Source organism: Boeremia exigua, assembly GCF_020726555.1.
Source record: "Boeremia exigua strain MPI-SDFR-AT-0100 chromosome Unknown C7974scaffold_12, whole genome shotgun sequence".
Classification (NCBI taxonomy): domain Eukaryota; kingdom Fungi; phylum Ascomycota; class Dothideomycetes; order Pleosporales; family Didymellaceae; genus Boeremia; species Boeremia exigua.
The window spans coordinates 339,957-360,412 of NW_025763529.1; the positions used below are offsets into that span (position 1 = coordinate 339,957).

At 54.0% G+C, this 20,456-nt stretch overlaps 7 protein-coding genes across 7 annotated transcripts; 4 read left to right on the forward strand and 3 right to left on the reverse strand.

Annotated features, from left to right (window-relative positions):
• On the forward strand, window positions 1-1,693 carry C7974DRAFT_402900 (mitochondrial carrier domain-containing protein). The gene has a single exon (XM_046142769.1). The coding sequence runs from the start codon at window positions 260-262 to the stop codon at window positions 1,496-1,498; it is 1,239 nt and encodes a 412-aa protein (XP_045992549.1). The 5' UTR covers window positions 1-259; the 3' UTR covers window positions 1,499-1,693.
• On the reverse strand, window positions 1,694-6,756 carry C7974DRAFT_475342 (uncharacterized protein). Its single transcript, XM_046146643.1, has 4 exons — window positions 3,679-6,756; window positions 3,017-3,097; window positions 2,288-2,677; window positions 1,694-2,235 (listed from the first exon to the last, which is right to left on the reverse strand). The coding sequence occupies exons 1-4, from the start codon at window positions 6,742-6,744 to the stop codon at window positions 2,092-2,094; spliced, it is 3,681 nt and encodes a 1,226-aa protein (XP_045992550.1). The 5' UTR covers window positions 6,745-6,756; the 3' UTR covers window positions 1,694-2,091.
• A 3,447-nt stretch (window positions 6,757-10,203) lies between these two features.
• C7974DRAFT_56027 (alkaline-phosphatase-like protein) lies at window positions 10,204-13,685 on the forward strand. The gene is made up of 2 exons (XM_046146858.1): window positions 10,204-10,743; window positions 10,798-13,685. Exons 1-2 carry the CDS (start codon window positions 10,481-10,483, stop codon window positions 13,469-13,471), a joined length of 2,937 nt encoding a protein of 978 aa, XP_045992551.1. The 5' UTR covers window positions 10,204-10,480; the 3' UTR covers window positions 13,472-13,685.
• C7974DRAFT_402910 (C2H2 type zinc-finger-domain-containing protein) lies at window positions 13,553-15,042 on the reverse strand. The gene is made up of 2 exons (XM_046142770.1): window positions 14,809-15,042; window positions 13,553-14,763 (listed from the first exon to the last, which is right to left on the reverse strand). Exons 1-2 carry the CDS (start codon window positions 14,970-14,972, stop codon window positions 13,899-13,901), a joined length of 1,029 nt encoding a protein of 342 aa, XP_045992552.1. The 5' UTR covers window positions 14,973-15,042; the 3' UTR covers window positions 13,553-13,898.
• An 812-nt stretch (window positions 15,043-15,854) lies between these two features.
• Window positions 15,855-17,192, forward strand: C7974DRAFT_56057 (uncharacterized protein). The gene has a single exon (XM_046146859.1). It carries the CDS (start codon window positions 16,189-16,191, stop codon window positions 17,050-17,052), a length of 864 nt encoding a protein of 287 aa, XP_045992553.1. The 5' UTR covers window positions 15,855-16,188; the 3' UTR covers window positions 17,053-17,192.
• A 445-nt stretch (window positions 17,193-17,637) lies between these two features.
• Window positions 17,638-18,935, forward strand: C7974DRAFT_436889 (uncharacterized protein; the record flags this gene model as incomplete). Its single annotated transcript, XM_046145155.1, has 2 exons — window positions 17,638-18,125; window positions 18,176-18,935. 2 exons carry the CDS (start codon window positions 17,638-17,640, stop codon window positions 18,933-18,935), a joined length of 1,248 nt encoding a protein of 415 aa, XP_045992554.1.
• A 175-nt stretch (window positions 18,936-19,110) lies between these two features.
• On the reverse strand, window positions 19,111-20,114 carry C7974DRAFT_436890 (Alpha/Beta hydrolase protein; the record flags this gene model as incomplete). The annotated part of the gene is made up of 2 exons (XM_046145156.1): window positions 19,111-19,927; window positions 19,987-20,114. 2 exons carry the CDS (start codon window positions 20,112-20,114, stop codon window positions 19,111-19,113), a joined length of 945 nt encoding a protein of 314 aa, XP_045992555.1.
• Between the last annotated feature and the right edge of the window lie 342 nt (window positions 20,115-20,456).

Below are 20,456 nucleotides of genomic sequence, written 5' to 3' on the forward strand. Positions count from 1 at the left end.
GACGTGTGGAACTTTTCCGCGTATCGTCGGCCAAACGCCAGCTTATCCGGATGGAGATGCGAGATCCTCGGCTTAACGTCATGGCCTGGAGCCGCATCTCGACCACACACGGGGCGGCGTTTTCTAATCTTGCACTCCCCCACAGGCCTCTCCGCGTTCCGACCTTGGTGAAGATCCTCCCAGAACACCCCGGGACGTCGCGACTATCTGCATAGTACACACACACAACCCCCATGTCGCGGTGATCACGAGCCCTGGCATGTCCTCGCCCGCCCTCCGCCATGACACGGCGCCCATGGAAACGCACACGCACACGCACACGGTGACGCGCCATGCGCATAGGCACGCCGATACAAAGAGCGCTGGCAGCAGCACAAATTCCCCGCCCCTGTGCGCCACCGACGGCGACGCCATTGTGCCCTCGCGGTCGGGGCAAAACACACATGGCCACGAAGCCGCGAGCCGAACACGAGCCGTGGACAAGAAGAGCTATGAATACCTGGTCAAGAGCGGCATTGCAGGCGGCATAGCAGGCTGCGCCGCCAAGACGGTCGTCGGCCCCCTCGACCGTGTGAAGATCCTCTTCCAGACGCAGAACCCGCAGTTCGCAAAGTACACGGGCTCGTGGACCGGCTTCCCCACCGCTGTGCGCGACATCTATCTGCAGGCCGGTACGCGGGGGCTGTTCAAGGGGCACTCTGCGACACTGCTGCGCATCTTCCCGTACGCAGGCATCAAGTTCCTCGCATACGAGCAGATTCGCGCTCGAGTAATCCACTCAAACGCCCAAGAGACTCCCGGCCGCCGCTTTGTGTCTGGCAGTCTGGCGGGCATGGTCAGCGTCTTCTTCACCTACCCACTCGAGGTCATCCGCGTGCGCCTCGCCTTCGAGACGCGCGCGGGCGAGAGATCCAACTTGGCCTCCATTGTCCGCAAGATCTACGGCGAGCATGCGGCACCGACATCACACAGCCCTGCCGGTGCACTCACGGCGACTGCAACGCAAGCCGTGCACAAGCTGACCCCGCAGACCGGGCTGAGCAACTTCTTCCGCGGCTTCACACCCACGCTGCTCGGCATGGTGCCGTATGCCGGGGCCTCGTTTCTGGTGCACGATACCGTGAGCGACATGATGCGCTGGCCGAGCCTTGCGCCTTACACTGTCTTGCCGAACACAGGCCGCCCAGAGTCGGCGACGACGAGCGAAAAGCCCGCGCAACTGCGCTACTGGGCCGAGCTGGCCACAGGCGGCACCGCCGGGTTCGTCTCACAAACGGTATCGTACCCACTGGAGGTGATACGGCGGCGGATGCAAGTTGGCGGCGTAGTGGGCGATGGACACAGACTGGGCCTCGCGGAAGTTGCAAAGCGCATATACATGGAGCGGGGCTGGAGAGGCTACTTTGTGGGCCTGACGATAGGATACGTCAAAGTTGTGCCCATGGTGGCGACCAGTTTCTTCGTCTACGAAAGGGCCAAGTTCTACCTTGGGATATGAGCAGCGAAGAGGGGCAGCGTTGTCGACTCTGCTGCTGGCGTTCACGGAGTCTCCTGATGGATAGACATGGGATTCTATCGTGCAAACTTCTCATGGTTGTCTGGGCGGGACTTGTACATAGAGGGCCGATACAGGGCTGCATTAGCACGTGCGTTTGGTGGATCATGAATATTGTTTATCAATGCGAACAGTTGAAGCCGCGAATTGTTTATGTTGCTCGAGGGACCGCGAGGTGTGCGTCGGCGTCAGCCAGTGCTTTCAGCCAGTGTTTTCAGCCAGCTTGCCAATGCCTTCAGTCAATCTTGCCAGTCTTGCCGGTGCTTGCGCCAAAACTGCCAGTGCTTGCACTAATCTTGCCAGTACTTCGAATCAAGCGTGCCAGTGCTCTCAGCTGGCTTTGCAAGTCCTCTGGCTATCTTTACCAGTATCTTCAGCTGCTTTATTCAAGTTCGTCAGCCAGCCTCCTCCTGTGCCCTCAGCTATCTTTACCAGCTTCAGCTACCTTGGCCAGTGTCTGCAGCTGACCTGTACCTGCACCCCTCAGCCTGACCTGCACCCTCTGCCAACCTCTACCGGTACCCCGCATCCTCGGTCTATGCGCGGCGCACCTCCCATACCAGGTTGGTGATGCTGACCTCCTCGCCGGCCTTTTCGTCGTAGTCGTACCACTCGCCCTCGTGCAGCTCGATGCCTTCGAACTTGGAGCCGGACTCCTCGCCTGTGGCAAGCCACTCACCCTGTTGATGGTCAGCCACGGCGCACTGCGCACTCGCGAACGGCACAACGCACATCGGCCTTGAACTCGACAAACTCCAGACCGCGGCAGTCGAACTCGAGGATGTTCTTCGTCTTGGGCGGGTCGGCGCGCTCGTAGGTGGCGGGCGCGGCTTTGATGTTGGCCGAGTGCTCGCGCTTGCAGTTCTTGCACTTCCACACAAAGTTGGCCTCGCCCTTGCTGCCGCTGATCTCGTTCTGCTCGAAGCGGCTGACCGACACCCAGTTGGGGTGCGTCTCGCGGCACGACGTGCACTGCACCTTGAAGGTGTAGTAGAAGGGCGCGTCCTCGGTGTCGAGCGGGCGCAGATTCGTGACGCCGGCCAGCTCGGCCTTGAGGGCGAGTGCGAGCACCATTGCGGGCGGGGCGGTGGGAGCGAGTGCGGTGCGGGTGCGGGTGCAGACCTGGACCTACACAGCAGACTGCTGGGCTGCGAGGCGCAACATTCGCCGCGGGGGCGGGGCGGGCCAATCGGCGGCGCCAGCCCGTGCGCTGTCGAGAAAGCAGTGGGCGCGTCGATGCGCCCAGCTTCACTGCCTGCGCTGCCACTGCCTCCGCTGCCTCCACGCCCGCCGCCGTCACAACCATGGCTGTAAGTGCGCGCTGCCGTCGCCCGCGCCCCGTGCTAACCGCGTCCAGGCCGTTGCTCCTTTCAATCCCCGACCGCTGCTCCAGAGCCTGTACGTCCCCAACTCCGCGACGCCCACGCGCCCTTCGCATGCAACCCTCTGCTACATACTGACCTGCGCAGCGTCGACAAGGACATTTTCGTGCGTCTCAAGTGGGGCGAGACCGAGTACAAGGGCAGACTCGTCTCCGTCGACCTCTACATGAACATCCAGCTCGCCAACACGGAAGAATTCGTCAACGGCGTCAGCTCAGGGACCCTTGGCCAGGTCTTGATCCGCTGCAACAACGTGCTGTGGATCGGACAGGCCGACGGCGTCGAAGCCAAGGCGGCCAAGGACACGGCCATGAGCGGGTGAGCTCGTGCCGTGCGAGCATGGGAATACGATACCAAAAGTCAGCAGAACGCGCCCCGGGGGAGGAGGGACACGAAACGCACGTCCTAGCGCTGAGAGCGCAGCTGCGTGGTTTGGCACAAGATGACTACCTGGCACCACACGTCAGGTGCACACGGCGCGGGCGGACGTCGAGCTCCAGAGCATCGGCATCCAACTTGAGCTATAGAGGTAGCACTGTGCTATTCGATCTCTTCCACCACCATCCGTCGCTGTTCATGTGCCCCCTCCACATCTGGCCTGACATTGAGACCCCTCAGCCTGCCCTCAAGCCCCATATTTGATCCCAGTCCCAGTCCCATGCCCTCGTCCCTGACCCTGTACAGCTTCTTCATTCGCAACGTCTCGAGGCCTTCCACCACGCTCGCTGCATGGCCTCTTACAAGTTCATCTCCATCCTCGTTGCTCGTCCACTTGAACACCCGCTCCACCTCATCCTGCTGCTTTATCCCCAAGCCCACATTAGTATCCTCGCCAGCCTGTAGCGCCTCGTCTTGGGCTGTCAGCAGCCCCATAACGACCAGTGCCGCTGCTCGCCTCAGAATGAAAAATGTCTCCGCAGTTTCCATAGTCAGCACCAGCAGCACAATCTGAACGCCTGCATCGACCGTTGCCTGCCCCACAAACTTGATCCTCTTCTCAAGCAGTGTGCCAAAAATGCTCATCGCGCTCGCACGAATCCGCACGTCTTCTTCCACCCCTGTGTCTTCCCATCCCTTGACGATCTTGTCAAGAGCCTCGAAGTCCGCTTGATCAGCCGCCGAAGCCTCGCTCTCGCGCTCAAGAATATTAGGAACTGGGCCTCCCCATGCTGCCTCTGCCTCGTCCTGCTGCTGCACGATTTGCAGAGACACGGCTTGACGAGACGACTGCGTCCTGGAGCGCTGACCGCGGCGCGAAGACAGCAAAAGACAAGCAGACGCAATCTGCTTGGCACTGGCGTGTTTCAGAACTGCGTCGCTCTGGCCGTGCCAGAAGTCGTCGCTGAGGAGAATCTTGTGCAAGACCTCGCCGATTCGCAGACGGTAGTCCAGACTCTCCTCGACCTCTCTCTGTTTCTCGTCCGTCATTCGACCTTTCGATAGCGCAAGACTGCGCTCATCGACGTCGAGAAACGCGTCCACGAGGATCTTGATGGTGGGGTGTGGGGCGCAGAGCGCAAGAGTGACCAACACAGGAACAGCCGCGCTGTGGACATACGACTCGGGATCGGCAAGTGAAGCAGAGAGTATGAGGAAGGCTGTTGCTGGTACGTCAACGACCGCGAATGACGAGGCATCTTGGATCAGCTTGTGTATTGTGGAGAGGGCCCATGTGCGGTTTGGGGCCTCGGGGGAAGTGATGTCCTGGAGGGCTGCTTGGAGTGTAATGCGATGAGGGGCCAGAGGGTCAGAGTCACTTTTACTCTGGGTTGCTGTGGGAGCCGCTGGGCTGAGAGTCTGCAAAAGGTTGCGTGCTGAGTTTGTGATGACTGACGCAATAGGAAGTGCGTGGTGGGCGTCTACGAGATACTGCAGGTGCCGAGTAATCTGTAAGAGGAGGGCCTCGGTTTGAGGGCCTCGTTCAAACTCCGGGGTCGCGATTAGTGTACTGATTGTGCTGATTGCAAAGGAGACCAGGTCATCTGAAGTATCGCCCGTGCTTTCTCTGTTCCGAGTCTCTTTTTGAGGATCAACTAAATTCCGTAGATTTGCTCTGCTTGGTTTGTGTGATTGCGCTCGTAGTTTTGAGCTTGACTGGTGATCAGAGACATAGTTGTGAAGCAGTTGTCCCATGAGTTCGATAATGTGTTGTGGCGATCTCGCAAATTTGTCTTTGAATCTCAGAGCTAATGCTTCAGAGAGCTTTGCATCTGTCAGTGCTTTGAGTGGGTCATCATCGGGTTCATCCAAAAGTGTCGCCTTCGAGCTGGAAGTGGGTACCAGCCATCTTCTGGTCACTTGAAGAAAGATGAGGCCTGCAGCATCGTCTGAAACCTCTGAGTCTGCGAGCAGAGAGACAAAGAGGCCAATCCGTCCAGTGAGATCACTGATACGTGAGAGAATTGAGTCCATTCCCTCGAGACCGTTGGAGCCTCGATCCTCTCGCATTCGTATTTCAACACCAGCTTTGGCACCTGGGCCCAATATCCAACCGGGTGGTCCATCCCAAAAAAGGCAAGTCGCGATGGTGTCCATCTGCTGCGGATCGCAAGCGACGGTGATGTATCTTGAAATGATATTGCGTGGCAGCTCGCTCCATACCTTGTCGAGCGATCGTTTCGATCGAGCATAATTAAGAAGAGCCCATAGAGGAAGGAGCAAGGGACCGATGAGTCTCTTGATAAGGCCTGCATGCGAGTACGATGTCGTAATGACAGCTACTCGTTGCAAAGCAAGGAGTAGATCATGATCCTGGACCAGGACTCGATCCTTGGTGCTGTCTCGTGTAATAGCTGTCGCATCATTTTTAGGATCGATGGTTTCGAGAATGGGCTGTGCAAACATCTTCCATCCATCTGTACCCGGTGCACCTGTGCTTCTCTTGCTGAGAATACCACCTGCAATGATTTGGCCAGCTGCTCTACTGAGCTCCCTGCCTTCGTCTCCATCTAGAAGACTCCACAGCTGGGGTTCCAACGCCCGGATCCATTCGTTCTGACTTGTGCCACTTGGTGGTGAGATCAACAACTTCGTTGCTTGCGTCACAGCTTCCAGGGGTATCAGTATCTTTGATTGTGAACCAGATGCGTCTGATGGGACACGGGAGTTCTTGGATAGGTAGGAGAGTGATAGGAACTCGATGATGTGTCGGATACCGTGTGTCCGGATGGGTACTGTAGCGAGCTCTCTCCCCATTCGTGGCTTCAACCAGGCCGGAAGTGGTTGCTGAAGGAATGAGGTAAGTACTGGCAGCAGACGCGATGTTGGGGTTCGCGCGAGCAGATCATTGAAGGCTGGCTCGAACTGGGAGTGAACTTGCTGAGTATACTGGGGTGATAAGGCAAGTTCTGCCAGTGCAGCAATGATATCAGGAAGAATGCGTTGCGCGATGAGAGGTTGGAGGCCTGTTCCTTCCTTTTGTCCCAAGATCAACAGCAGAGGAGGTATGTTGTCTGATAATACATCCTTGTTTTGCCGAGAAGAGGTTGTGAATGTTGCTATCAGAACAGATCTTGGTCGCTGGCTAAACGCAACACCAGGAGAGAGGTACGGGAGGACTCCGAGCGACGTAATAAGATCCAACAAGCCATACACAACGCCGGCAAGAGACGCATCGTAGGGAGCATCCGGCTCAGCAGCCAAATCTGCGGTGTTAATGGCCTGCAAGTGGTCTACAGCTTCCCGTACCAGCACGGCGTTATCAGAGTGCTGTACACCACCACTTCGAGCACCATGCTTCGCACTTGCATCTACGAACGGGCCAACAAAATTCGCCGCAGCATCTACTGCCTCTTCAACGGCTCCCATAGTGTCAATGATGGTGTGGAGGTGGCAACAGCAAAGAAACTGACATGAGGGCTGCTGCTTAGTCAACATCCCACGTGATCACGCACTAGTGCAGACGCGTCTCTACACAACAAGTCGCGTGGGACACCTGCTTGTTGACACACAACTCCCCAACGACCAATCGCCGCAAAATCTTTCGTACTCGCTCTGTGCCCAGTCTATCCCATCTGTATTCATGACCAGATTGGACCATGGAATATGACACCTGAACACGTCCGCAACGGCGGGAACTCGCGCAAGGCCCTTTTGCACCATATCTTCTCTCGCTTGCTATAAGCTCAAACGCATGTCACTCTCCCTACAGCTACCGATTTCTGTCTTCCACTCGGAATGCAGTTCGCTGCGCCTCACTCGTTCCGTACTGTCGACGCTCGCCGGAGGTCCTCTCTGGCATGTCGGCACGTGCTTGCGTTTGAGGAGGGCAGATTCGGATCTTAACCCTAATCATCTCCTGGTATTCATCGGACTCTACACGATGAAAAGCTTCGCGGTCATTTCGCCGACCTTCCGATCAGCTTTGGTTGCCTGGCGTCGCACCTTGCGTGGACGCCTCGAGACCACGCGCCAAAGGGAGGCTCGAGGTACGGGAGCTTCGGCTCGAAATGGTGTGGCATGTGCCTGTTGGGGCGTTAAAGTTTTCCTGGAGAACCACGTCGACACATCATCCGTGCAACAGACTCTGGTCAGAAAGGATAGCTCTATGGCGGCCCTTGTTACGTAGGTCTGAGTACTCTGGTGGGAGATGCCGAGCCCCTCAACAGAGGAGTGTTCTCAGGACTCAAAAAGCGACCAGGTCTTGTTCGCAGTCTTCGCATGTTTTCACAGAGAAGCTGTCATACGGAGTGCCGACATCAAAGATGCACTTCTACAACGTCTCGAAGCAAGTCAATGGTCTAGGCAGAGCACGGATATCAGAACTAAGCTTTCCACACGGACATGTCGACCTGTTTGGCTTCGGCTGTCGCAAGATCCACTCGTCGGAAAGGTGCAAGCCTAGCGAGGTCTTAATGCGTCTCAGGTCGGTAATGTCTTCTATGGCTGTCTGTCACGCTCCAAAGCCGAAACCTGCAACTTGCTAGAATACGTATGAGAAACACCGTCTTCGTTGGATTCCGTCAGCAGTGTTATTATCCTGTGGCGACTTTCGGACATTAGCACATGACTTTGACGCTCGTCTCTGCGCATCTCCCCAACCGGGACGTGAGTTCCAACCAGATTGCTAACCGACCACGTTGACAGGGCAGCCTTCGAGCCTGTGCTACGGCTTTGCAGCCCAGCATTCGTCCCCTGAAGGTGATATCCGACCAGTCGCGTCAATTGTCAAGTCGTGTGTTCATCACACGCTCTTTGACAAGCGTTTACCCTATGTCTCAAACAAGCAATACTTGTTGTGAGGCTCATTGCGGTTTTTGAGGATGTCTTTTGTCCGCATGCAACCGCCCTCCAGATCATCACGGACTGGTGAGGAATCAAAAACTTGTCTCAGAGAGTCATGCAAATTCACACGGAGAGAAGCTCTTTGGGTCTTGCACCCAAGAAGATGGAGCTAGGGAGAACCTTGCGCGAAGCTTCTGCAGTATTGGCTAGGGTGCTGTTCACATGGTCAGCGTCATTTTACGGTGTGAACTCGGACTGCTGTTCAACAATGTACGGAAGTCGCGTCTTCTCCGCCGCCGCTGTTCGCGAGAGGCTACAACCGCATTATGTTACTCGAATCTCTGAGGAAAGGCCCTCGCCCAGGAGCATACAGCATACAACGCGCTTGCATCGAAGGTATCATCCACTTTGTCTGGCAAGTCTTGACCACTGCCTTCAGCAGAATATGGAACGTGGGACCTCTCAAGTGTGAGGCTCAAGGCTTAGGCCTGTCCACGATCAATATCTGCAGCATCTGGCCAGTCTTCCCATGCAAGTGGCTGTGAGCTCGGTGACTGCCAAGTCGCATTTGTGTCAGGTGCTCTGGCCAGAACCTTGGTATTCTTGTGATATAATGTCGGGCTCAGCCAACCTCGTGAACGGTAGCGTTTACGAGGGCGCCATGCGGGGAGGCTTTGTCTGTGGGGAGTCCATTTTGCCGTTCCACTTGCTGGGACGGTACGCTTTTTATAAGTCCCCCTTCGAAAGAGCAACTGACTACGCTAATTCATGCAGTCGACGGCCGCTAGAAGCGAAGAAGCCCGGTTACATGTCACACCACGACTAGCTTTAAGGTACTAGACCGGAGCCTCTCAGCAAGATTGTCACACCCCCTTTGCGGCAATAGCCTAGAACTTTGATGTCGACATATTAGTCTCAATTTTCACATGTACACTCAAAAAGGATTTGCACAACGAGTATTCTTGTCTCGAAAAGCTACACAAGAAAAAAAAGCGCTCTATCCTCCAACTTGTCGTCTGCCTCAGAACAGACACATCGCCTTGATATGTGACATACTTGAACAACAGTAACATGGTCGCGGTTGCAGGGTTAGGTGCAAGTCGAAAATTGGTCTCGGTCACAGCTGCAGTCACCATTCTCTTTCCTCTTCAACAGGGCTGAGTGAACGAACTACAGAGAGCTTACTCTATGCTAAAGTCTTCGCTTGCAAGATATCCGGTAACGCCTTCAGTAGTAGCCGCTCAGAGGCCTTCAATTTGCCGCAGCATGCGCGCAGCATGCGCGCAGCATGCGCCATACCCAAGGCACAGCGAAGGTCCAGAGATTGAGCCTAGTAGGGGACGGGTGAATCCTGTTGCGGGGTGCAGGTCTGGACACAGACGACAAACGCCCTCGTGGCTTTGGATGTCCTCCACTGTGTGACAAGCTTCCTTCAAGCGAATGGAAACAACATGATCTAATCCCGATACAGAACGCACACGACTCAGTTTGGGTTGAGGTTACTGCCGATACCTGGTGTCGTACCGACGCACATGGCGATGTTCACCGGTGCTTCTTAGCGAGACCAGCTTCGGCACACCAACAAGCGCCACGATGCTTCCGCCTCGTGTTCAAAAGCCGGGAAACAAGTATGCGTTGGTAAATCCCTGAGTTCCAAGGGACGTCTTCGTTGGCGGCAAATGCTAACCCGTGCTCCCGCAGCGTTGTAGCGCCCTCCGCAGGCAAATGGGCCCACTCGGCGATTCAGAGACCCCTGATGGTCCCCTGAAAAGCACGTGCTTTCTTGCCCCTTCATACCCAAATGCGCCTTGAGCTGACCTGTCATCAGCCTGAATAATAGCGCAGGGCAGGAGGCTGATCCAGCCGCCGTTTTGAGGGGCATTTAGTCCCTTTCGAGCAAAGCTGCGCGGACTGCTGGACGCCTGTCAACTTCAATCCCGAGGATGTGGAGAACTTCTACGGAGGCGCCGCCATCACTTCCACTCTTGGACCTTAATCAGCGTCCCGTTGTTTGACGGCTGCCGAAGTGGTGGCTGAGCTCTGGGCAATCCGCACAATTCTGGGAGCGGAGTGGAGTGGTCCATGCAGCGGAGGGATTTTCCATGCTGCTCTTATATGGACACGCGACACCCGCACGCGATGGTGCTCAAAGCAAGTCAGCCCCGTATTATTGAGGCTGTGATGTTTCGCAACGAAGAGATCGCTGTTGGTCACTCCTTGTTCTAGTTCCACTGACTTTCCTACTCCTTTCCAGCCTCCCTTGGATTATCTCTGCGCGTTTACGACTTACGATCATACGGCCGTCTTCTATCCCAATGCGATGCAGGTCAATCTGCTCGCGCCTCTTCAGGTCATTCTGAGGCCGAAGAACCAGTTTGCCTTGTTTTTTGTCAGCTATTTTACCGCCAAACTACTACATCTTGGGAGTCACGCAGGGTCATTGCCGATTCTTCTTTATCTCCTTTATTTTCCTACATTTCTACTACCAGATGTTCTCTTGCTTGTCATAAGCAAGGTTCTCATTTATAGACACAATGGTAGCCAACCGTCTACCATCCGGAGATCAATTGGAGCATTTCTTGCGTAAGTTACAATTCTTTCAAGTCGTGTTCTTCAATCGCTAAACCTTAGGGTCAGTCTATTCACCGCAGGATGCTCTGCCGCACAAATCTCATTCTTCGTGGAAACGGGGGGTGAGATACAGTGGATGGCGGCCAGCAGAGTCTTGGGAGGCAGTGGAGGCCTCGGTCTGCTTTTATCTGGATTGCCTGCATTAACCGTAGCCTTTGCAATTTTGTACAGCATTGCCTGGGTCATTGCACCTAAATTCCACGACGCCATCGAGCATGTGCTGGACACGATTGCTTGCTCATTTCAACAGAGTTATCGTCTTACAAAAAAAGCTCCAAAAGCCACGGAAGATGAGGAGTTGCTCATACCTCTGGAGGAGCATGCTCAACCGCCGAGTGCTCAGGAACAGCGTGCCACTAGTTGCAAAGCTTCTCCCAGTACGCCAAGAGCTATCGCTGTATCGTTTACGACCCTCACTCTCAGCATCGTGGTCCTGGTGTTACAGCTGGTCCGACCGAAATCACCGCCGTACGCTCACATGTCTGGATCGCTTCCCGTGACTCTCATAGAGGCATCGCTGTTCCAGCCCATCGATTCTGAGTTTTGTCTAACTCATCCCATCGAGCGTGTACTGTTTCCTTGGGAACAGTTTGCGGAATTCTTTGGCCAGCCTGAATCTTTGGACTGGATGCCTCGTTCAGCGACGTGCGATAGATCAAACGGGCCTGGACCTCCACCATGGGCTGAAACTCCCAACTGCGATGCTCCCAATAGCTGCGCGCCAATGCCGCCTCCTGGTCCTGGGGATCATGGTCCTCCTGGTCCTGGGGATCATGGTCCTCCTGGTCCTGGGCATCATGGTCCTCCCCCTGGGCATCATGGTCCTCCCCCTGGGCATCATGGCCCTCCTCCTCCGCATGGACACCACGGCCCACCACCCCCATTCCCAGATCGCCCAAGATCGTCAATGCCGGATGCACGCCATGGCTTCCCACACGATGGCCCGCCGAGGCATCACGGCCATACAGGTGCATACGAGCCTCTTTGCGACCCGCTGAAGTTATCGAATCTCGATGCCGATATTCTAACGCCTCTTGCGACAGGCTTAACAAATCGAAAGCCCAAAATTAAAAACGTCTTGCTTTTAACGCTCGAGAGTACTCGTAAAGACATGTTTCCGTTGAAGAAGAATAGCCATGCTTACAACACCATCTTATCCTCCTACGCATCAGCCAACGCAAGCCAGGAGCTAGACAGCAAGCTTCGGAATATCACCAGTGTGGCGAAATTCCTTTCTGGCGAATCCACTGGCTTCCAGGCTGATGATGACAAAGTGCCGGACGGGTCGTGGAGGCATGCATTCAAGGATGGTTTCGGCAGTATCAATGTCCAGGGAGCTGTCACACAAGCAGCATACACGCTCAAGAGTCTGCTTAGCAGTCACTGTGGTGTGGAGCCACTGCCAGTAGATTTTACCGAGGAGACCCAAGGATGGATTTACCAGTCTTGCCTGCCGCAGGTTCTGGAATCTTTGAGCACCCATATTCGCGAGGAGCACAAAGAGACAAGAGATGATGTCGAGGACCATCTTACGTGGCCCTGGGAATCTGCCATGATTCAATCAGTCACAGACCAGTTTGATTCTCAAGACTTGTTAGATGAACAGATGGGCTTCGAAAATGTTATTGCGGAACGTGTTCTCTCGGACCCGACGTCGAAGCACTACCCCCCAAAACAGCCTTGGGTGAACTACTTTGGATATCCCGAGACAGAGAGCCTCGATTATTTGAAGGATATGTTCGTCGATGCCCGACAGCAGCAAAAACGAATGTTCGTGTCACACCTGACAAGTTCCCCACATCATCCATTCGCAACACCCAAAGATTGGGCAGGGCATACCGAGTACCTGAAAAAACAGCGATGGCGCCCCGAGGACCCCTTGGATGGATACCTGAACACTATCAAATACCAGGATGATTGGATCTCTGATATTTTCCAAATGCTACACGATGTTGGCGCACTCAACGAAACACTTGTTGTTATGACTGGAGATCACGGGCTGGCTTTCAACTCTTTGGACAAATCGCAATCTGCGGTCAACAACGGGCACATCTCCAATTTCGCCATACCATTTCTCTTAGTCCATCCAGATCTACCACGAATACAGCTAAAGGCCTCGACAACGCCTTTGTCTATCATCCCAACTGTTCTCGACCTTCTACTGCAGACGGAGTCCCTTCCTAAATCAGCCTCCGAGAAGGCCGAGGCGTTGTTACCTAAGTATCAGGGCAATTCGTTGATCCGCAACCTAAACTACAGCGTCCTCACTGCAGACGGTGGTATCGCAAAAACATTTTTCCAGCCTTTCCATTTCTCAGCCATCAATCCTGGTGGTTCGCTCTTGGCAATTAGCGACGCATCTACGACGTTCCGACTCATACTTCCGCTCTGTTCAAGCATTCCACTACGATTCACTGATATCACCACGGATCCCACTGAAGCAGATCCGACGATAGCGTGGACAATGGATGAGCTAGTGGCAATCATCAAGGTGAAGCACGGTGTCAAGGCTAAAGAGTGGGCAAAGCTGGCCCGGGCGCTTGGCCGTTGGTGGTTCTGGAACCAACACGATAAATGGGGCTATTGGGGCAATGCACGAAGCACTGGCAGAGGTGGTGCTGAAGTCGCAGGCGCAGGTCGCGTTAAGAAGAAGCATTGGTGGGAGACTCGGAAGGTGTGAGCCTGCAAACGAATTACACGTTCTCTACAATACCCTAGAATAGAGAAGATATATAACCATCTCTAATAGAAATATCTGTCATGAAATTCGAGACCACAGGGTTTATCTAGATAGAAGAAAAAAATGAGAAAGAAAGAAGTATCTATCTGGGTCGACCATATCCAGTGCATACACATTACTATTCGGTAAGTAAGGTACTAGGTGTATAGCCTACTTAGTCGGCGGAATCTTGATAGAGACGTTCTCTTCCTCTCTATATCGTATCTTAATGTTACTGAGGGTACTTCTCCAATGGTCTAAATCTAGGCCTCACGCCATGTACTCTCCTAAATATTATAATACAGTAGGGTTTCCCGAAACAGCCATTACGGTAAATTACAATTTGACATGCTCGCTGAAAGTTCTAACAAGTACTAATAACTTCAAACTATCTTGGTAGCAAGTTGTGCATACCACCTTTTGCCCACGACAAAGGGCCATGGCTTTGATCATGCTTCTGCTTGTTGGCTTTCCGAGCGACCGTCCACTCCTTTGCTCTTGTCGACATAGCCGCATCTTTCTGAGACCTCTTCACGGCTACCACAAGGGCGTGGCGCTGTTGAGGGCTGATGTTCGAGATGCCTTGCTCATCCAGGCGGACGAGCTGATGACAACGGTGACGCTTGGATAAAGCTTGAGGCTCAAGTTGCTCCGGCCTTAGTAGCGACTCTGCCTGCCCCCGTTCTTCTCGCCGGCGGGCTCCGTGACTTGTGTCCGACACCACCATCCTCCCATACGCTGGCTTCAGCTCGCGAACACCCCTTCTACTCTTCTGGAGAGGAACGCTGGTTGTGCTGTTTGCTGTGCTCTTGCTACTCTCCCAAAATTCGGACAGTTCGGGTTCTCTCTCGAAGTTCAAACGACAGTGGCCGCTGTCCTTCATATGAGCTTGTATTGCCCAGGTGGATGTTCTCACGATCCCACAGTACAAGCATTCGTGCCACACGCGGACTTGGGTACGCAAGTATCCCAAGAAGCTCGTCGAGTCTGACAGCATAGCTTGGTCTGGAATGAAAAAACCGTGGGCGGTGGACATGTGTTCGATGACGTCTCGTACCTCCTCATGGTCATTCATGAATGTTAGATGACAGAAGAGACATTGGAATGGTGAATCTAGTTCCTCTTCCTCTTTCTTTGGATGATCGTCCCGAGAAACGGTGATTATAGGTGCTTCTACTATTTGAATCTGTCCCTCGAAGACGCTCAATGGAATTGGTGGTAGGGAGACTATGCGTCTCTTCAGATTGTATACGCTGACACGTGTGAGCAAGAGCGGCTACGAACATGCTGGAACGTACTGCCAAGAAGACTTCATGTGTTCTCTTTGCGCTTCATTGGTGTCGAAAGAGAGATGACAGCTATTGCAAATGCAGGATAGTCGTGGGTCTGCTCTGAGAGTTGGTGTGACATCGTGAGTAGTAAAGTTGGTCGTGCTCAGTGTTCCTAATGCAGTGACAGCCATAAGCGGGTGTATTAAATTGATGGAATACCGGGAGATCTATGCCCGTTATCTAAAGTGTATATTATCATAATTCATTGCTATCCTTGATCCTTATACTTCGTAGAGAAGCGACAAGGAGCCGGCTACCATGTTGACTATTGAGGCTAGCGCCAAATGACTCATTTGTGGTCTTAATGATACAAGTACAACTTGTGATGAGCGGCACAATATCGCCATGTTATGAGTCCAGAGAAAGCAGCTGTTACGATAGCATCACATTTACCGGATCCCTTCAAGATCCAAAAAACGGACTGTTTAGACAATTGGATATAGCACCGTAGAATGTGCGAGTTTCCTCGGACACAGCCGATTTCTGGGCCACTACCCTGGCCGAAAACATAGATTTCGAGAGGAAAATCCGTAATAAGTAACCTGAAACTGAGGTCGTTAGTGTAATAGATGCAGCTAGGAAGATCGGATCATGCGTGAAGTGACACAAGGTCACAAAAAGATACATTAGCTGTTGCTACAACACGTGTCAGCTATACATAGCCCATCATCTCCCAATATAAATCGTACCACCTTGGCACTTCTGTACACACATTCGTTCTACCATTTTATACGTTTCTTTCTCTCTGTGTCGCCACTTGTCCATAGACTGAGCTTTGAACTCAGCTGAAGAACGCACAAATCATTAAAATTGTTCTGGCAAGAGATGGCCATGGTCATATCGCTACTAACAATGTGATCTCTCGCTCTGTCGATCTGGTCGCATTGGTGGGCGCGATCGAGTTGTGGTGCACAGATGTGAGGAAAGTGATGTGCGAACTGGTGGCCGATGCTTTTTCATTGGTCGTGCTGCGGCAGTGGGTCGATCAGCGCCGAACCCACCTTTTCATCCTACAAGCACGACCATGAGCATTGAGCACTCACTGCCTCTGGATGCATGTGATCTAGGAATGGCTGTGCCAACAGCAGTCGTTACGCAGTTTTCGATGACCCATTCTCTGGTCTTCTGTTGTACACTTTTGCCCCTTTATGCTGATGCCTAGCGGTAATTACGTTCCGTTTGCCACCGTCCTCCTGACTCAACGTAGAATGGCCTTCATTAGCAGTTCGGGTCTACAGGCTTGTGCACAACGTGGCCAAAGCGTAGCAGACGAGTCGCGTCAAGCATAGAAAGTGTGTGCGTGCCCCGGACATCTCTGATGTACAATTTCTCCAAGACTGTACCGAGATGTTTGTCAGTGTCAAAGAACGCGCACGGCAGATCGCCAATGGCCAATTTACTGCGTCCACCACGAGCGGCCTGGATGCATCTTTAACTCATCCTGCGCCAGAGCCCAAGCTTGCCCCAGTCACAGCATCGAAGAAGTCCGGTAGACTGGGAGCGCAAGTTGATGCCATTGTGCCGCCCTCCAAGACGAAGCCATCAACAAAAGTTGCGCCACCAGTGGAACCAACAGTGAAGGTCGCATCACCAAAGACAGCGTTTACACCAGCGGTTGTTACAAAAGCCGTGCCTCCAAAGCCAGCGCCTCCAACAGCATCTTCTTCGCCGAAGAAAGGGTCTACAAAGCCGAAAGTCCGCAAAGATTCACCCTCAAAACCACTGTCACCCAAGATTGGATCTTCGAAGCCTGCGTCAGCAAGCAAGGCAGCGTCGCAAGTGAAATCTTCATCGACATCCAAAATCGCATCTCCTACAAAATTCACAACTCCCAAAACCGCACCCACAACCCCAAAAAATAAGCGCTCCAAATCACCACCGAAACGTGTGGATTCACCCATCGAAGACAACGACGATCCACTCGCCTCGCTCAAATCCACATGTCTCAAACAAGTCTCGGGTGTGACTGGTCTCGGTGGACGACGCCTCGCGATCGTACTCAAACAGCGATCTTCTGGGGAGTGGTATGCAGCGCTCAAGGATTTGAGTTCGGACAAGTACTTGAAGATGTGGATGAACAAGGACAAAACATTCGCGACCAAAGAAGAGGCACTGGAAGGCTACTTGGTGTTCGTAACAAAGACGAGGAACGAGGTCAGATGGTTTCCCATGAGCCCGAGAGCGAGCAGTCCGAAGGGGTTGGGCAAATAGTCTGACAAACACCCAATGATTGCATGATGCGTGGTCAAACATGCATCCAGTCTGGTACTGGATGGGTATTTGTTAATGTTAGCGATAGGGCGGCTAGTCCAGCTCGAGTGCCTGCCATACTGGCGGGAGATATTGTTTATAGACGACTGGCGTTGTATACCTGGCATGAGCGTCAGGGCCTGCCTCTGCACAGTTCACTGGCTTGGGTAAGCAACGTACGACTTATAGTAACTAATTTATAATGTGTTATGACATGCAAGACCACCTTCCTGTGCGTACTGTCACTTTCCTGTGGCTACAACAACCAAGTAAATGCATAGGTAGGAACGATGGAAACATCCGCCTTACCACAGCATCGAAGCAGGTCATTTGTAATGGAGGCCTTGATGAATATATATGAGCATCGTTATGTGTAATTATGGACATGCGCCGTAAGAGACGTAAGGGTGGAATAAGCTTACAAGAGCAATGCACGTTGAATGGTTATGTCATGTCGGCGCTTTCTTCGCTGGTGTCGCCGATCTGCTTTGGAACTCCGGGAGAGCTGCGCGTGTCCGTTGTCCACCACTCGCCTCAAACCCAATGATGGCGTCGCGCAACAGGTTGGTAGCCTCCACGGCTTCCAGCTTACTTCGAAGCTCAAAACCGCTCGCTTCAAGAACAGCACCGCTGGCTGCGCTCTTGAACGCACCTTCTACGCGCCACTTCTCGCAGCTAAACTCGCAGTCCGCCTCATCCTCGAGCCCCGCCAGCATCTTCAACCTCGGACAGCTCAACTCTCAGGCTGGGCCTCCCTCGTATTTTGGGTCACATAAGCGGCTACCAACGAACACTGTCGTGCGGTTCGTCCCGCAGCAGACGGCATGGATCGTCGAGCGCATGGGAAAGTTCAACCGCATCTTGGAGCCTGGTCTGGCTATATTGATCCCCTTCATCGATCGGATAGCCTATGTCAAGAGCCTCAAAGAGAACGCGATCGAGATTCCAAGCCAGAGCGCCATCACAGCGGACAACGTCACGTTAGAGCTTGACGGTGTGCTATACACCAGAGTGTTTGACGCCTACAAGGCAAGGTAAGTCTGGTCAACATGCGTTGGTAGGAATTCGTAATAACATCTGCTAGCTACGGTGTCGAGGACGCCGAATACGCCATTTCTCAGCTTGCGCAGACGACGATGCGATCCGAGATTGGTCAGCTCTCGCTCGATCACGTACTGAAGGAGCGCGCCAATCTGAACGCCAACATCACTGCCGCTATCAACGAGGCTGCCCAAGACTGGGGCGTCACCTGCCTGCGTTACGAGATCCGCGATATCCATGCCCCCGAGCCTGTCGTCGAAGCCATGCATCGTCAAGTCACCGCCGAACGATCAAAGCGCGCGGAAATTCTCGAGTCTGAAGGCCAGAGACAGTCTGCTATCAATATTGCTGAGGGAAAGAAGCAGTCCGTTATCCTCGCTTCTGAGGCGCTGAGGGCTGAGCAAATCAACTTGGCAAGCGGAGAGGCCGAGGCTATCATACTGAAGTCGCAGGCTACCGCAAAGGGCATTGACGCCGTTGCACAGGCCATCGAACAGGGACAGGATGCAGCGCAGAACGCCATCTCGCTGCAGGTTGCCGAGAAGTACGTCGACGCTTTTGGCAATCTGGCCAAGGAGGGCACGAGCGTGATTGTACCCGGCAACGTTGGTGACATTGGTGGCATGATTGCGAGCGCGATGGCCGTATATGGAAAGGTGAACGAAACATCCAAGACAACTGCGTCAAAGCTGGTATCGGGAGGCTCGCAGAAGTCTACTGGAGTTGTGAAGAATGCCGAAGATGGCACAAAAAGCGTTCAAGATGAAATCAACAAGGTCATGGATCAGAGGCTGAACAGGTAAACTGGTTTCCCGATGTGAAGATTGTCGAGCAGGGAACGGCACCATTGTACATTATACATGCTGTACCATTAGCAAAAGTCAGTATAAGCCAAGCATTGATTCATCACAGACGTTTCTTGAAAAAGCGAGCGATACATGCATGCAATCGCACTCCATTTTGTATCCGCAGAAGCGATTATTTCACCAGCCTTTCCACAACGTCTGCCAACAACATCGCGACCTGCTCTCCATCCTCCCAGATCCAATCGTGCCCGCCCTTCAAGTCCCTGACCTCCAGCACCCTGCTCCCCTCCCCAACTTCAGCCTCCCCATCGCCCACTTCCATAACGATGCTCCACCCCTCTCGATCGAGCGCGACGCACATGACATCCCGCTGCTGCCGCTCAATCAGCTCGTCCTCATAGCTATGCGCCAGCACCATCAGCTTCCCGTTCGGCCACTGCTGCGTGCCATAGCGCCCCGCAACAGGCGACACAGAGCGGTACACGGCGGCGTCGTGGCCGAACGCCGCACCAACAAACTCGTGGTAGATTCTCGAGATGTGCTCGGGGCACGCGGGCGGATTGTGGTTCTGCAGCAGCAGCGGCACGTTGTATATGCCGCACAGCAGCACGAGTCCGTCTGGCCCGCCGAGCGTGTGCGCCTTGTCGTCATCCGAGAGACCAATGCCGGCTGCGTATTGCAGCAGCAGTGTTGCGCCGCAGCTGTGGCCTGCGCCGACCCAGGCCTTCATGCCGTATTCGTCTGCGAGCCATCGCAGCGCGCGGGCAACGTCGCGCACGTGGTCCGGGTGCGCTGCGTTGCGGGATGCGTCGGAGGGCGCGCTTGGGGCCGTGGGGTGTGAGGGGTATGGCGAGAGGCGGTAGTTGAGGGAGGCTATGCCTGCGATCTTGGCGAGGGTGGTGGAGTGCGACTTGAGGAGGCACGAGAGCGTGGGCTCAATGCAGCGAGAGTCTTGGGTTGGGTCGCGCCAGGCGCCGCCGTGGATGTAGCTGTTCGTGCAGCATCAGTACTACCATTGGCTACACAAGGAGGCGAGCCTCGAGCTTACACGATCCATGTCGAGGACGTCGGATCAGACTGCTCGAGCGGGCGGGGAAGCCAGATGTCGAGAGTCTGGAGAGGATTCGGAGAATCCGTGTAAGGAAGTGAGGAGATGCGTTTGGGATATTGCGTCATGTTGTGAGGGGGACAGGAATGCTGGAGTTGTTGGTGGGTGGCGGCTGCAGCGGGGTGTTCATGCACGACAAGTGACGGACAGAGAGGAACGAGAGAACGAGTCATGGGTGATGGATTGTTTTCATTCAGTCTTGCGACAATAGTACGTTTCGTATGGCATCCAATCATCCTCCAACGCTCCATCAGCGGCGAGATGAGCGATTACTATTACTTCCGGTCCCAACTGGGACCTAATGCCCAGGCAATGGTGCTAACCGGCGCCGATTGCCAGGCGATGCAATGCAAACCCAAGGTATCTTAAGGACAGTGGGGCGTCAAGTGACAGCCCTGTGTGAACAAGCA

Excerpts from the sequence above, each read along its gene's own strand:
- C7974DRAFT_402900 (XM_046142769.1), top strand. The coding sequence starts at position 260 with ATGTCCTCGCCCGCCCTCCGCCATGACACGGCGCCCATGGAAACGCAC.
- C7974DRAFT_402910 (XM_046142770.1), bottom strand. The coding sequence starts at position 14,972 with ATGGCTGTCACTGCATTAGGAACACTGAGCACGACCAACTTTACTACT. Across the intron at positions 14,764-14,808 it reads CACATGAAGTCTTCTTGGCA|CGTATACAATCTGAAGAGAC; the intron begins GTACGTTCCAGC and ends CACACGTGTCAG.
- C7974DRAFT_56057 (XM_046146859.1), top strand. The coding sequence starts at position 16,189 with ATGTTTGTCAGTGTCAAAGAACGCGCACGGCAGATCGCCAATGGCCAA.
- C7974DRAFT_475342 (XM_046146643.1), bottom strand. The coding sequence starts at position 6,744 with ATGGGAGCCGTTGAAGAGGCAGTAGATGCTGCGGCGAATTTTGTTGGC. Across the intron at positions 3,098-3,678 it reads ACGAGGATGGAGATGAACTT|GTCGACGGAGACGAGTCTGC; the intron begins GTAAGAGGCCAT and ends GTTCATGTAGAG. Across the intron at positions 2,236-2,287 it reads TTGTCGAGTTCAAGGCCGAT|GGTGAGTGGCTTGCCACAGG; the intron begins GTGCGTTGTGCC and ends GACCATCAACAG.
- C7974DRAFT_56027 (XM_046146858.1), top strand. The coding sequence starts at position 10,481 with ATGCAGGTCAATCTGCTCGCGCCTCTTCAGGTCATTCTGAGGCCGAAG. Across the intron at positions 10,744-10,797 it reads TCAATTGGAGCATTTCTTGC|TCTATTCACCGCAGGATGCT; the intron begins GTAAGTTACAAT and ends CCTTAGGGTCAG.